A 14,140-nucleotide genomic window follows, 5' to 3' on the forward strand; every position below is an offset into this window, starting at 1 on the left:
GCCTGCGCGTCTGGAGCCTGTGCCCCGCAACGGGAGGGGCCGCGATAGTGAAAGGCCCGCGCACCGCGATGAAGAGCGGCCCCCGTACCGCGATGAAGAGTGGCCCCCACTTGCCGCAGCTGGAGAAAGCCCTCACACGAAAACTAAGAGACCCAACACAGTCATAAATAAATAAATAAAATAAATAAATAAAGTATTAAAAACTATAAAAAAAAAAAAAAAAAAAAAGGTACCACTGTGACATTGGTATAATTTTACCTTCTCTCTCCTATCAGTGAAGTAAAACAAATGCTAAAGCAAAATACAAGGTGCTTTGCTTACAGAAGAGCAAAGTGGACTAGTTTAAAAAAAAATAAGGAGCCCTGATGTTCAAAGCAGTCATGTGACATTTCCAAGGTAATCCAATGTATTAGTTTATCAAAACTAGAAATTGTAACCAACAATAGGAAATTTAACAAAGAATTTACATAAGTTGTAAATTTGAGAAACATTTTTAACCACTTGAAAACTTGTATGTAAATCTAATAAAGATGACTTAAATAAAAACCAGCTGAGTCTACTTGCATTTTTAAGTTTTCTGTCAATCATAATTAATAGTAGTCTGTATTTGGTACTTACCACTTACGAACTTATACATATGATGTTATTTAATGTTGACATTCTGATGCCATCAGGCAGGTGCTGAGAAGATGGTGATATTTCCATTTTACAGGTGAGAAAACAAACATGGTTGTTACATAATAAAATCAGAACACTGCCAAAACCACTACTGTACCGTACCACTTCGGCAGATGTTGTCAGCTTTAAAGCATATCATGTCATTTTCAAAAAAATAAAAAGTATTTAATTTGATGCGAAATGAGGATTTCTCCGAAACCATTTCCATATTAGTATTTTAGGTGTTAATGTACACTTACCACATTTGTTGAAACGAAAGTTCACTGTACACCTTGAATAAAGTAACTTTTTGTCATGGAAAAAATAAGACTACTACTGCATGGTACAAAATGTTTAATATACATGCAACGAGTATCGTACATCAAGGCAACAAAATACACATGGAAATAGTAGCATATAGTTCAGCATTCTATTTAGGGGAGGGTGTGTGAACAAGAAACACTACCACCTAAAATTAAAGATTGAGACATACCTCGTGCAAACATTAACAAGCTACCTCTATAACTAATGTGAAATGAACTATGTAGAAACCTGAAGTCACATTAGCAGATGAATTTTATACCAAGAGCTCCAAGAAAGGAGAAAAAGTCACTATCCTCAGATGTCATGTTTAAATCTGCATTTAGCAGCATGTTAAGATGCACAAGTTATTGTACACATTACGCAAATCTGAAAAATTTGATCAATTATGGAACCTTGTATTTCCTTTCTATATTATAAAAATGTATGGAAAAAATTTAACAATGACTTTTTTTTTAAAATTACTGAAGGATAATAAATGACATTTGAGAGTGGACCATGAGTGAAAGCATTTAAACGTTCTGATAGCTGTTAGGAAAGCAGCAATAGTGCTTAAGGCTAGCCTAAAATTTTTGAAATTCCCCTCCTTGACCGTTCTCTCGTTCCCTCCTCCCAAGGTTTCCACTGTCCTCATTTAAACCTTCCTTCTGTTCCCCCATGCTGATTACAAATTGCTTTAGATACCTCTCACTCACAATAATGTGTACAGAATAAAGGTACCATTTCTCAATATTTGCATTACTGCAAGTACTAAAGCCTCAAGCTAAAGGAATAAAGCTCTGAACATGTTCTGGTACATCTAAGATAATTTATTTTAAGGGATTTCAGGCTGCCTTTGTCCCTGAAATGACACTGTTTGAATGGTCTTAACATATAAGACTAGCCTTGTCACTATTTATTATCTTAAATTCCAAATGACGAGCGTAAAGCTCTAAATATTTCAGAGAACCACGACACTCCCACATTTCTAATACAAAGAATGACTGTAACAAGTGCTGCTTGTCTCCTCTCAATACAATATTTTAGGAGGAACATTCTATATGTTGAAGTTACTAAGTTTGAATGTAATGTTTTATTAACAAATAAATACAGCATATGAAGTCCCCAATAAGTACTGTAGTAGCCTCTTCATGTAAACAATGTATAAAACTTCTTTGGCACAGCTGATCATGTTTTCCTCATATTACTTACTATACAAAATATACTTCATACCTTTTCTCTTTCAATATGGTGGAGTTTTTAGGGACAAATGTACAGTTGTTCCAAAATTTGCAAAAATTTAAAAGACGGCTCATGGCTTTTTTAAAAAAGAAAACTAATTTTTTACCTGTAGGAGTAATTTTTTAACATTAACATCAATTTAAAAATGAGATTATGGTATGATTAATGACAGAAGCTGTAAAGCATGTATGACACAATTCACTCTTGCATACGAGGCAGAAAAACAGCACTGGACGTCAGACATACTGTTAAGTATGGTGATTAGCCTACTGATCCTGACTTTAAAAGCGTCTCAGATCCTTAAATGAACTTGAACTCTTTCCCAATTAAATACTTTTTCAACAACTGTTCTACATTTTAAAATGTTTCCAGTTTATGAGACATAAATTTATCAATTTTGAAATTGATAAACTTTTAAGAAAATCTTGGAAAAACAAAAACAAATGTATTCACTTTACCTTAATGGTCTAAAATACTGTAAAATACTTCCCCCTGTGACCCTAACAAATTTAGTAACTGCCTAACGACACATCCTACAAAATTTATAAAATGTTAAGTGGAATGTTAGGTTGATGCCAAATGATAACTGTTAAAGAAAAACTGAATAAGCCACTGTGAAACTGCAGCTAAGAGCCTTTCTCTTCACTTTAAAGACAAGGCATTTAAATATCAGAACCTGGGAAGAAATTCATGAAAAATGAACTCATTCTTAGAAAATTTAATCACTGAATAAAAGAGCAAAAGAAAATACTTAGCTTAAGCCTTGAACTCGGTCTCTGGCAATTATGATACATTTAAATATATGAAAATCAGCTGAATAATAAATATGTACAATTTGCCATGGATTATTAACTTAGAGGATCTCTGAAAGTTTTTTTTAAGCCTATTCATTTTTAAACTTCCTCAGTGACAAATATAGGAATTTTAAAATGAAAAGTGGCAGAGTCATTTTTTTTTTCACTCAGAAGTTTACATGGAGTGGACTGAATTCTCTAATATAAGCGACAATTCCAGACATGTGCCAGAACAATATAAAATTCCGGATGTTTTCCCAGCAGTCAAACTTACATAAATAGAACATTTGCAACATAAAAACTTTTGGCTTTTACATAAAATTTTTCAGGATGGAGTTAGACCTGGACTTGTCATCTCTGTTGTAGGACTTGCAAGGTAGTCATTAGATTTTAGGCTTGTTAGAGATTTGTAACTTGCCACTGATGTCAGAGACCCACAGAGACCAAGTAATGAGGGAGTATCTTCTTTACCTGAAAATTAGGATAAAATAACAAATATTTAATTTCCCTTGAAGCATAATACCAAAAAGATCCTAAAACCATTAAAACCTTGCATACTCTACAAAATAGTACAAACATATCTAACTATAAAATCAAACACCTATATGTTAACATGTTTGATCTTTCAGTAGTTTCAATGGTACCCTTATAAAACATTACAGAGGGAATATTTGTGCTTCTTGTAAAAGTTCTAGATATGGAAGTTTGAGATGTTTTGGAACAAGAAAGTTGATCTTTTTTTGGAGAATATGATCATATTCAATTAGTAAAGAATAACAAAAAATAAAGTAACAATACCAGTGTCCAGGCCACAGGAATACCAGGAAATCCGTATGCAGGTAACGTAACACAGCAGAAGCAGAATTGCTTCAATTCAGTTGGAGGGCTTGATCTGGGAAGTCTTTATTCACTTACTGAATAAACATTTATTCAGCACCTACTCTGCATCAGGAGTACTGTTACACAGTGCTGGACTTCAGCAGGCCCATGAAGGCGGAATGGCAGATCTGTTTCCACAGCCGGGGAGAACAAGTTCTTTCCAGAGCTGAGTAAGTTTCAACCCACAGTGTGCAAATACTAGCGATAAGTGGCTGGTTTGAGGCTGTGAAAGGCTAATAAGGTCTTTGAAAACTAGCGGTTTTCCAAAGAAGATGGAAAGCTTAGGTTTTACTCACGTGGTTATAAACTGAACCAGGTATCAGATGTTTCTGAATATTATATATTGTTTCAAACAGTCCCTCTGCACTGTTCTCATAGTTGTCGTATTAATACTTTAACCCACCTTGTCATACTGTATGATAACTGTGGGGCGCTCTCCTTTATTAAACTATAGGCTCTGAGAAAGGACATGGAATTTGTTGTGTTCATTATTATATTCCCAGTGCTAGCACACAGTAGACACTCATTAAATAATTATATAATTAATGATAATTCAGTAAGAACTGCACTGGGACATGAAAGAACTCCTGTGTTCTTTACAGCTATGTGACCTGGGGAAAGGCATCTTCTCTGAGCTTATTCTTTGTAAAATGAGAACAGGTACCAAAAGACGACAATGTTAACTTCATAGTTTTGCTGACTAAAAAATACAGGAAAATACAATGGTGTTAGGAAAAGATATGGAAGAGTAATTGTCACATTCAGGTTTCAAATGTTGTATCATCTTATGTCAGGATCAAAAGATATAGATGTTTCAAGAACCCTTTTAATGTCTAAGCTTAGAGACCTATTTCAGGCCAAAACGAGCTCTAGAGTTCTTGCTAAATGCTCCAGGAACGCAACTGCTTTGGATAGTCTCTCCCAAATTTCTAATTAATTATTGACCTGTAATGTTTTAAAGAGATTTACTACTAATTACATATACATATGTATGTATATATAACTATTTTCTTTATTGTAAATATATATGTCACATACAATTTACCATTTTAGTCATTTTAAGTGTACAATTCAATGGCATTAATTACATTCATAGTATTGTGCAACCATCACCAACCACTATTTCCAAAAATTTTCACCAGCCCAAACAAAAATCCCTACCCTCTTTAAACAGTAACTCTACATTCTCCCCTTCCCCTCAGTCTCTGGAAACCTCTAATCTACTTTCTATGAATTTGCCCATCCTAGATTTATTCTTATAAGTGGAATCATACAGCATTTGCCCTTTTGTGTCTGGCTTATTTCACTTAGCATAATGTTTTTTAAGGTTCATCCGTGTTGTATGTATCAGAACTTCATCCCTTCTCTATGGCTGAGTAATATTCCATTGTATGTATATACTACATTTTGTTTCTCCATTCATCTGTATGAACATTTGGGTTGTTGCCACCTTTTGACTACTGGAAATAATGCTGATGTAAACACTGGCACACAAGTATCTGTTTGAATCCTGTTTTCAGTTCTTTGAGAGTATATACTTAGGTTACACATTTTTAAAATATAAAGCTTATAACACAGTAATTGCAAAAGACTAAATCTAAATGTCTAACATAGTTACACAGTGGAGTAATATGCAGCTGTAGAAGAGAACGAGAAAGATCTCTATGTACTGCTGTGTTGTGATTTCCAGGATATACTATTTAGTGGAAAAAGCAAAGTGCGAAATAGTGCATAGTATGTTACCTTTTATCTTAAAAAGGAATATGAATTTATTTGAATTTGCATATGTTTTAAAGATCAACAGAAAGATAATCTAAAAATAAAAATGGTTACTTACGAAAGTAGAAGTGAACAGAGTTGAGGTGAAGTTTAAGCATAGTACTTTGACTCTGGGATATATTCTCAAGATAAAATAATTAAAAAACAAATCTTAAGCTATTTTAACTTACCCTATCTTAGTAATATAGATACTATTAGCTTGAAATTAAAACATATAATAGGAAAAAGCAAATAAGCAATTATGTTCCTATAAATTAGGAACCAATATTTTCATCATAAAATATAAAAATACAAAATCAAGTACATGGAAACCTTGACTCTTATGTATGAATTACAAAATAAGATAAATTTAAAGTACATTTTTCTTTAAAAAAAATTCCTAACTCTCTAGTGAAGAGGGTTAGAAACAATGACCAATTCAATCACAACAGGCACCCCTATGGCCCAGATTATGTTCTCTAACATCATTTTCTAGTGTAAGGAAACAGGACTTCTTGGAGAAATAGCTGATCCTGGGTATGGGCATGAAATATACCGAAGCAACTCAGAACATCTTGTTTTACACAGAGCAAGGAAGCTGTGACAGACTACCAGGATGTCAAAAGGACATAGGGGCCATCTTTTTCATAAGGGTCTCTCAGTGTCCAAAAAGGACAGTGACCTCCTGAAGAGACACACTGAAAAAGATAATTATTTATGTTGTATTCTTGCCAAATATGTTCTACCTGAATATGATAGCAATGAACAATCAGAGAAATCTAAATTGTCAGCCATTTAACAAAACAACTGGCTTGGGTGCTTAAAATATATAAATGTCAAGCGAGAGAAAAAGAAAAGTTGGGGGGTGCTCTGCTAGATGAAAGGACACCGAAGAGATTGAAAACTAAATGCATTGTGGGATCCTTGATTGGACTGGACCTAAAAAAAAAAACCTAGGATATTACTGGAAAAGTGGAGAAATCATAACATTCAATACTTATCAGGTAATATTGTACTAAGGTTATATTTCCTGACGTCATAATGGTGTGGCTTTGTAAGAAAACATCCTTATCCCTAGGAGATACATGCTGATGTATTTAGAGATAAAGTGTCATGGTATCTGCAATTTACTTTCAGATGGTTGAGCAAAACAGAACACACACATACGTGAGTAAACGGAGGGAGCATGTGCCCACACGAGCAAGATAAAGCAGTGTGGTAACATGCTAACGACTGGGAAATCTAGGTGAAGTATATATAGGTGTTCATTCTCCTTTTCTTTCACTTTTTCTGTAGGTTTGAAATTACCCAAAACAAAAAGTTGGAGCGGGGAAAGAAGGCAAGGTACATTAAGTCCTCAGCTATGCCTTAAGGAAACAAACCATACAGCAGAGCTGAGTGGCATAGCCAGGAAAGCATGGGGGGATCTACAGATCCCAGCCTTCAAAGACCTACAGCTGACCTCTGAAAATCCTGATGCTATGGGGCCTGCAGGGCAGTGCGGCGCCCTCAAGGGACCCAAAAACAAGCTTCATTCCAACACCTCATTTAAAAATAAAAAGTTTGGTCTTCCCTGGTGGCGCAGTGGTTGAGAGTCTGCCTGCCAATGCAGGGGACACGGGTTCGAGCCCTGGTCCGGGAGGATCCCACATGCCACGGAGCAACTAAGCCCGTGCGCCACAACTGCTGAGCCTGCGCTCTAGAGCTGGTGAGCCACAACTACTGAAGCCCGCATGCCCAGAGCCGGTGCTCCGCAACAAGAGAAGCCACCACAATGAGAAGCCTGCGTACCGCAATGAAGAGTGGCCCCCGCTCGCAGCAACTAGAGAAAGCCCACTCACAGCAATGAGGACCCAATGCAGCCAAAAATAAATAAATTTAAAAAAATAAATAAATAAATAAAATAAAAAATAAAAATAAAAAGTTTTAAAAAGGTGCATAAGGATCCAAAATGGTTATGTTCATTGTGACTGCAGCTATGCAACTACGCTTATAAAAGGAAATAAGCAAAGCTGTATTAAGGTAGAGGATGACAGGTGATTATTCCAAAATATTCTTCAATATTGCTGCAATGTCAACAGCAGCTAATGTAAACATATATGCATAGACCTAAATGCATGTAAAATTACTACAGTCGATTAAAAATAACAAGCATGTTAAAATCTGAGTTAATAGTGATATTTTAAAAGCAATTTACTGATATGGGGAGGAAAGAACTTGTCAAGGTCAATGAAACTTTCTAGCCCAGACGGCTGGGAGAGTGGTAGTTCCTAGCAGAAATAAGTTAGTCATCAGGAGCAGAAAATGGATTTTTGTTTTATACCAAGAAAGATCAGTTTTGTTTTAAATGTCTTGATATGGAGTCTGGACTATACAAGTCTTCAGATGGTACTAATACAAACATTATTAAATTAGAAGTCATTCATTCAGCCCAATTTACTGGGTATTCTCTCTGTGTCCTCTATCCTGAAGTGATAAAACCCACTTCCTGCCCGTAGGGAACTTAGTATATGATAGAAATAAACACAAACAGAAAATTATAATCAAATGCAGTAAGTATAAGAATAATAAGTAAAGGGCATTATGGAAGCTCAAAGGACAAGTGTCCAAACCAAATCAGAAGGTATGGGTTGGGGGGTAATTAGGGAAGTTTCAGGGAAAAAGTGACCATTAAACTGAACCCTAGTGGACGTTCATGCCCAAGGAGGCAAAAATCAGACAAGGCTCTGCAGAGGAACAGCATGAACAAAGGCAGAGAGGGAAGAATCAGCACCCAAGGTACAGGGAGCTACAAGCAAGAAATGAGACTAGAAAAATAGACAAAGGCCACAGAAGACTTGAGAGTTGATGTTAAGGAGCCTGGAAAGGATCTTGTTGTAATCATAACAATACATCTGTGTTGTGACTTGAAATCAAGTCTTCAAATTCAGAGACGACATTCTTAATCGTACTCTTAGACGGAAGTGAGCCACTGAAGACTTTTACATAAGGGAATTACATGCTTAGTTTGTATTTTAAATACTTGAGGACTCTGTGAAACATGACTTTGAGGGAAATAAAATGGATATAGTGAAACCAGTAAGAAGGCTATGGCAGCTACCTGAACCATGTTAGCAGTAGAAGGGACACAAAGAATGGAACACGTGTAGAGATCTTCAGAAAGTTAAACTGGTAGGAGCTGGTGAAGGCAAAATGTTAGGTGGGAGGAGCCAAGAATGATTCAGTAGATTATGAGAACTGATAAGTGAATGGTGAGATCATCAACATTATAATAAGGAAGAGAAGTTTGGAGTAGGGAGGAAAGGGGTCAATGCAGAAATGAAGAGGAAGTAAATACATATCCTAATTTTAAGGAATGCCTAAAGAGATTACTTAGCCACTATCATATACCCATAAATATAGAGAAAATGTTACATTAAACTGTTGTGCAAGGACGACGTTACCTTTTTGAGATCAACAGTCAAGAAAATGGGTGGTCATCATTTTATGCAATAGAATTTCAAAATATTGGAACCAATGTGTGTTGTGGTTGTAGCTAGCCAAGAGGGAGCTGTGACATAGTTGTTTTTGCATGAACGTACATGAACTTGGTCACAGGTATTCGTACTGTTATCACTTTGAGTTACTTGTGTTTATATGTCACTTAAAACGCCTTCAAAAACATTGTAGTATAATTTGCCCTTAAAATTAAGTTTGTTCATAGAAAAGCAAGAAAACAGACAGCAGGATATAAGTTTCATATTAGTAAAACAAATACTCATTACAGGAATCAGTGCAATTCATAACTTCTTGTAAAACAGCATAAAAGTGCTTGTGAAAAGAAGAGATCTGTAATAAAGAGAAAAACCAGGGAAGATGATGAAGCTTCGTGACATACGCAAAAGAACTGCTCATTCATGTGCCAGGCATGTAACTGAAGGCAGAAGAAACCCCTCAGAATAGATAAAAAATTTTGAAGCATAGGCAATTGATGTGACTGATTCATGAATCATGCAGGATATCTATTAAGATGTCAAACATCAGTTTATCATGGAATTCCTATGGTCTTTGAAGAGACACTGTTTAACTTTCAGAAGCATCTGATCTAACTGAGGAAGAAAATGAAACTGAGGCAAATAGGGAAGTGTCTGCATTAAAAATGTGCAGGATACTTGTTGATAATTTGAAAGAAAATCCCTACAGCAGTGGAGTACTATGTTAGGAAATGGTTCACTGTTGGAACAGAGGATGATACTGTGAGGAAAGACATAGCTACTGACAATTTGGATTAAGAAATGGTTCAGAAGAGATGGACTCTGAACATGAAGAAGTTCTTGACAACTGAATTCACTTTTATTTTCCCTTCTATAGATACAGAGGAGTGAAATTAATTTTTAAAACCTATGCTTAAAGTCTAAAAGAAGCAATGGACAATCAGAAAATAAAATCAAGAAACATTTCCATTTACAATAGCACCTAAAAGAATAAAATAAAATACTTAGGAATAAATTTAACCAGAAGTATGCAAGAGTTGTACACTGACAACTACTAAATAGTGTTGAAAGAAACTCGAGGTCAAAATAAATGGAAAAACATCCCTTATTTCTATGGATTGGAAGACAATATTGTTAAGATGGCAATGTTTCCCAAATTGATCTACAAATTTAATGTAATCCCCATCAAAATTCTAACTGCCTTTTTTTCAGAAATGACAAGTTGATTCTCAAATCATATGGAAAGGCAAAGGACCCCAAATACCTGAAACAATCTTGGAAAAGAACAAATTTGTAGGACTCACATGTCCTGATTTCAAAACTTACTACAAAGCTACAGTAATTAAGACAGTGTGGTATGGAGCAAGATTAATGTGGCACTGTCACAGACACACAGACCAAGAGAATAGAAATGAGAATCCAGAAATAAACCCATACATGTAGGGGTAATGGATTTCAACAAGAGTTCTAGGACCATTCAGTGAGGGAAAGAATAGTCTTTTCAACAAATGGTCCAGGGACAACTTAATATCCACATACAAAAGAATGAAATTGGAACCTCAGTTCACACCATATACAAAAAATTAACTCAAAATGGATCACAGGCCTAAATGTAAGGCCTAAAACTATAAAACTCTTAAAAGGAAACATAGGTATAAACCTGTATGACCTTAGATTAGGCAACAGTTTCTTAGATGTGACACCAAAAGCACAAGCAACCAAAAGAAAAACTAGATAAATAGGGCTTTGACAAAACTTAAAACTTTGTGAGTCAAAGAACACTAGCAAGAAAGTGAAAACACATGCCTCAGAATGGGAGAAAATATTTGCAATTCATGTATCTGATAAAGGTCTACCATCCAGAATATACACAAAGAACTATCACAACTCAACAATAAAAAGACAAACAATGCAATCTTCAAATGGTCAAAGGATCTGAGTAGACATTTCTCTGAAGGTGATATACAAATGGCCAATAAGCCCATGAAAAGATGTTCAACATTATTATTCATTAGGGCAATGCAAATCAAAACCATGGAATTCCACTTCACACCTACCAGGATGGCTATATTAAAAGACAAACAATAATAAGTGTTGCTGTGGGTATAAAGAAACAAACCCTAATTGCTGGTGGGATTATAAAATGGTACGTACCATTACTTCAAAAAACCGTTTGGCAGTTCCTCAAAAGGTTAAACATATGATCCAGCCAATTCAGTTCCTAGTTATATACCCAAGAGAAATAAAACTATAGTTCACACAAAAACTTGTATATGAATGTTCATAGCAGCAGTATTCATTAAAGCCCAAAAGTGGAAACAATCCAAATGTCCAGCTGATGAATGGACAAATTGTGGTATATCCATGAATGGAATGTTATCTGGCCGTAAAAGGGAATGAAGCACTGATAAATGCTGCAACATGGAAGAACTGTGAAAATACTATGCTAAGTCAAAGAAGCCAGACCAAAAGCTATACATTGTATGATTTCATTTTATGAAATGTCCAGAATAGACAAATCCAAAGAGACAGAAAGTAGATTAGTAGTTACCCAAGGGGAGGGGAAGGGAGGAATTGGGACTGAATGCTAATAGGTACAACAGGGTTTCTTTACTGGCAATGTTCTGGAATTAGACAGTGGTGATGGACACACAACACTGTGAATATGCTAAACACCACTGAATTGTACACTTTAAACTGGTGAATTTAAAAAAAAAATTTATTTTATAAAATGGTGAATTTTATGTTGTGAGAATTATAATAAAACAGTTTTTTAAAAGTCTAAAAGATCTTTTAAGATAAACAAAAGTGCTACAGGATATGGAGACAATGTGTTATAGTTTAATTGTTGGCATATTCCTTCCTCCCCGCCTCCCCCTTCTTCTTTTTTTTTTGGTGGTACATAAAATGAGTGTATCTTAAAATCTAAGGCATCTGATTACATTTGATGAAATATGGTACCTGCTAGTAGTTTCTAGCATAATACTTGTCACATAAGAAGGGCTTAATACATGCTTCTTGAGAAAAATGACAACTTCTCACCCTTCCTATCAACAATTATGGTGCATTTTAACATACGAAATTTTTTGAAATTCTTTTAATAATCAGTAGGAATATAGAATTGCTTTTTGTTTTATACCTTTTTTCCTATACCATTCATTTAAATATAGCCTTGAGGAATGTAAGGGACTATATAAAGGCATAAAAGGTTTTTCTGCTTGAACCAAGTTTTAGAGTACAAGGATAAATTTTTTTCAAGTAGTAAGTATCAAATCTCTATTAAGACTCTTCATACAGAGATGTTAATAACACTTTTAACTAAAAATGCATAAAATATGTAAAAGTAACAATCATTTACAGTTCTAGCATTAAATTAACCACTTTGAACAATACATGTGATGTATTTGACTTCCAGTGTTTGTTTTTAGAAGGGAAAACACATCTGTTTGTAAAAATGACATGTTCATTATAAAAATTTAATCAGTGCAGCAAAGCACAAAAGAAATTTTAATGAACTTACCATCCAGTTTACATTCAAACAGAAAAGTAGGTATACATAATATTATAAAATTGGGATGATGTCATGAATGTCTTTTAATTTAAAAGTTTCATTTTATTTTTACTGGAATGCAATATAAGAAAAGGCCAGGAAAAGAAATGCTGAACTTCCAATAAAATTTTTTTCCTCAAGAGTTAATATTTTTTGAAAGAGTAACCTATGTTGTGAGAGCATGAAAAAATGTATAGTTTTACCCATCAAGTTTGAGTGTATCAATTTTAGAATGATCTATTGAACTCTTAAAACTCAACAGTTAAAAAAAAAGTAATTCAACTAGAGAACAGGTTAAAGACACGAAGAGATATTTCACCAGACAATACAGATGGCAAATAAGCACGTGAAAAGATGATGAACATCATTTGACATCAGGGAAATGCAAATTAAAACCATGGTGAGATATTACTGCATACCTATCACAATGGTTAAAATAAAAAATTGTGACAACATCTAAAGATGGCAAGGATGTGGAGAAACTGGATCACTCATATATTGCTGGTGGGAATGCAAAATGGTACAGTCACTCTGAAAAATATTTTGGCAGGGTCTTAAAAACCTAAACATGCAACTACCACAAAACCTAGCAACGGTACTCCTAGGTATTTATCCCAGAGAAATGAAGACTTAAGTTCACACAAAAACCTATAAACAAATGTTCATAGCAGCTTAGTCCCTTTGGGCTGCTATAACAGAAATATCATAAATTGGGTGGCTTATAAACAATAGAAACTTATTTCTCACGGTTCTGGAGACTGGGAAATCCAAGATCAAGGTGCTTGCAGATTCACTGTCTGGTGATGGTCCATTTCCTGGTTCACAGACAGCAGTCTTCTCACTGTGTCCTAACATGACTGAAGGGGTAAAGGAGCTCTCTGGGGCCTATTTTTAAGGGCACTAATCCCATTCATGATGCCTCCACCCTCATACCTAATCACCACCCAAAGCCCACATTCTAATACTATCATACTAGAGATTTGATTTCAACATATGAATCTAGGGGGACACAACCATTCAGTCAATAGTTGCAGCTTTACAGCCCTCAAATGTAAACCAACCCAAATGTTCCTCAGTGACTGGTTCAGAAACAAAACAAAAATGATATAGTACATCCATACCATGGAATATTCTTAGCAATAAAAAAGGAATGAATATACACATAACAACTTGGAAAGATCTCAGGGGAATTATGCTGAGTAAAAAATTCCAATCCAAACAGTCCATATACTATCTGACTTACTCAGCACTCTTCGTAATTTCATTATATAATATTCTTCATAATTGCATGACAGAATTACAGTAATAGGAAACAGATTAGTGCTTGCCATGGGTTAGGGAAGGGGCAGAGATAGAGCAAGGCTGGGAAGGAGGTGGGTATGGTTATAAAAAGGCAGCCCAAGGTATCCTTGTAGTGATGGAACTGTCCATGTCTTGACTATGGTGGGGTATACATGGACCTACACATGTGGTAAAACTACACAGAA

General features: G+C 35.1%; 2 protein-coding genes across 7 annotated transcripts in view; one reads left to right on the forward strand and one right to left on the reverse strand.

Moving 5' to 3' along the window:
- Positions 1-654, forward strand: part of SLC25A40 (solute carrier family 25 member 40) — a 54,557-nt gene extending 53,903 nt beyond the window's left edge. Inside the window, exon 12 of one of the 2 annotated variants that reach the window (XM_057549888.1) lies at positions 230-654. The gene's annotated coding sequence lies outside the window, so the exon portion shown is untranslated. The remainder of the gene's footprint in view (positions 1-229) is intronic. The other variant, XM_007170306.2, reaches the window with a different exon arrangement.
- A 336-nt stretch (positions 655-990) lies between these two features.
- Positions 991-14,140, reverse strand: part of RUNDC3B (RUN domain containing 3B) — a 157,255-nt gene continuing 144,105 nt past the window's right edge. For all 5 annotated transcript variants that reach the window (XM_007170300.2, XM_007170303.2, XM_007170301.3 and 2 more), the window contains one exon: positions 991-3,464. In XM_007170300.2, coding sequence (XP_007170362.1) covers positions 3,319-3,464 — 146 coding nt within the window. In that variant the 3' untranslated portion in view covers positions 991-3,318. The remainder of the gene's footprint in view (positions 3,465-14,140) is intronic.

Source organism: Balaenoptera acutorostrata, chromosome 7 (genome assembly GCF_949987535.1).
Source record: "Balaenoptera acutorostrata chromosome 7, mBalAcu1.1, whole genome shotgun sequence".
In the NCBI taxonomy this organism is placed as follows: Eukaryota; Metazoa; Chordata; class Mammalia; order Artiodactyla; family Balaenopteridae; genus Balaenoptera; species Balaenoptera acutorostrata.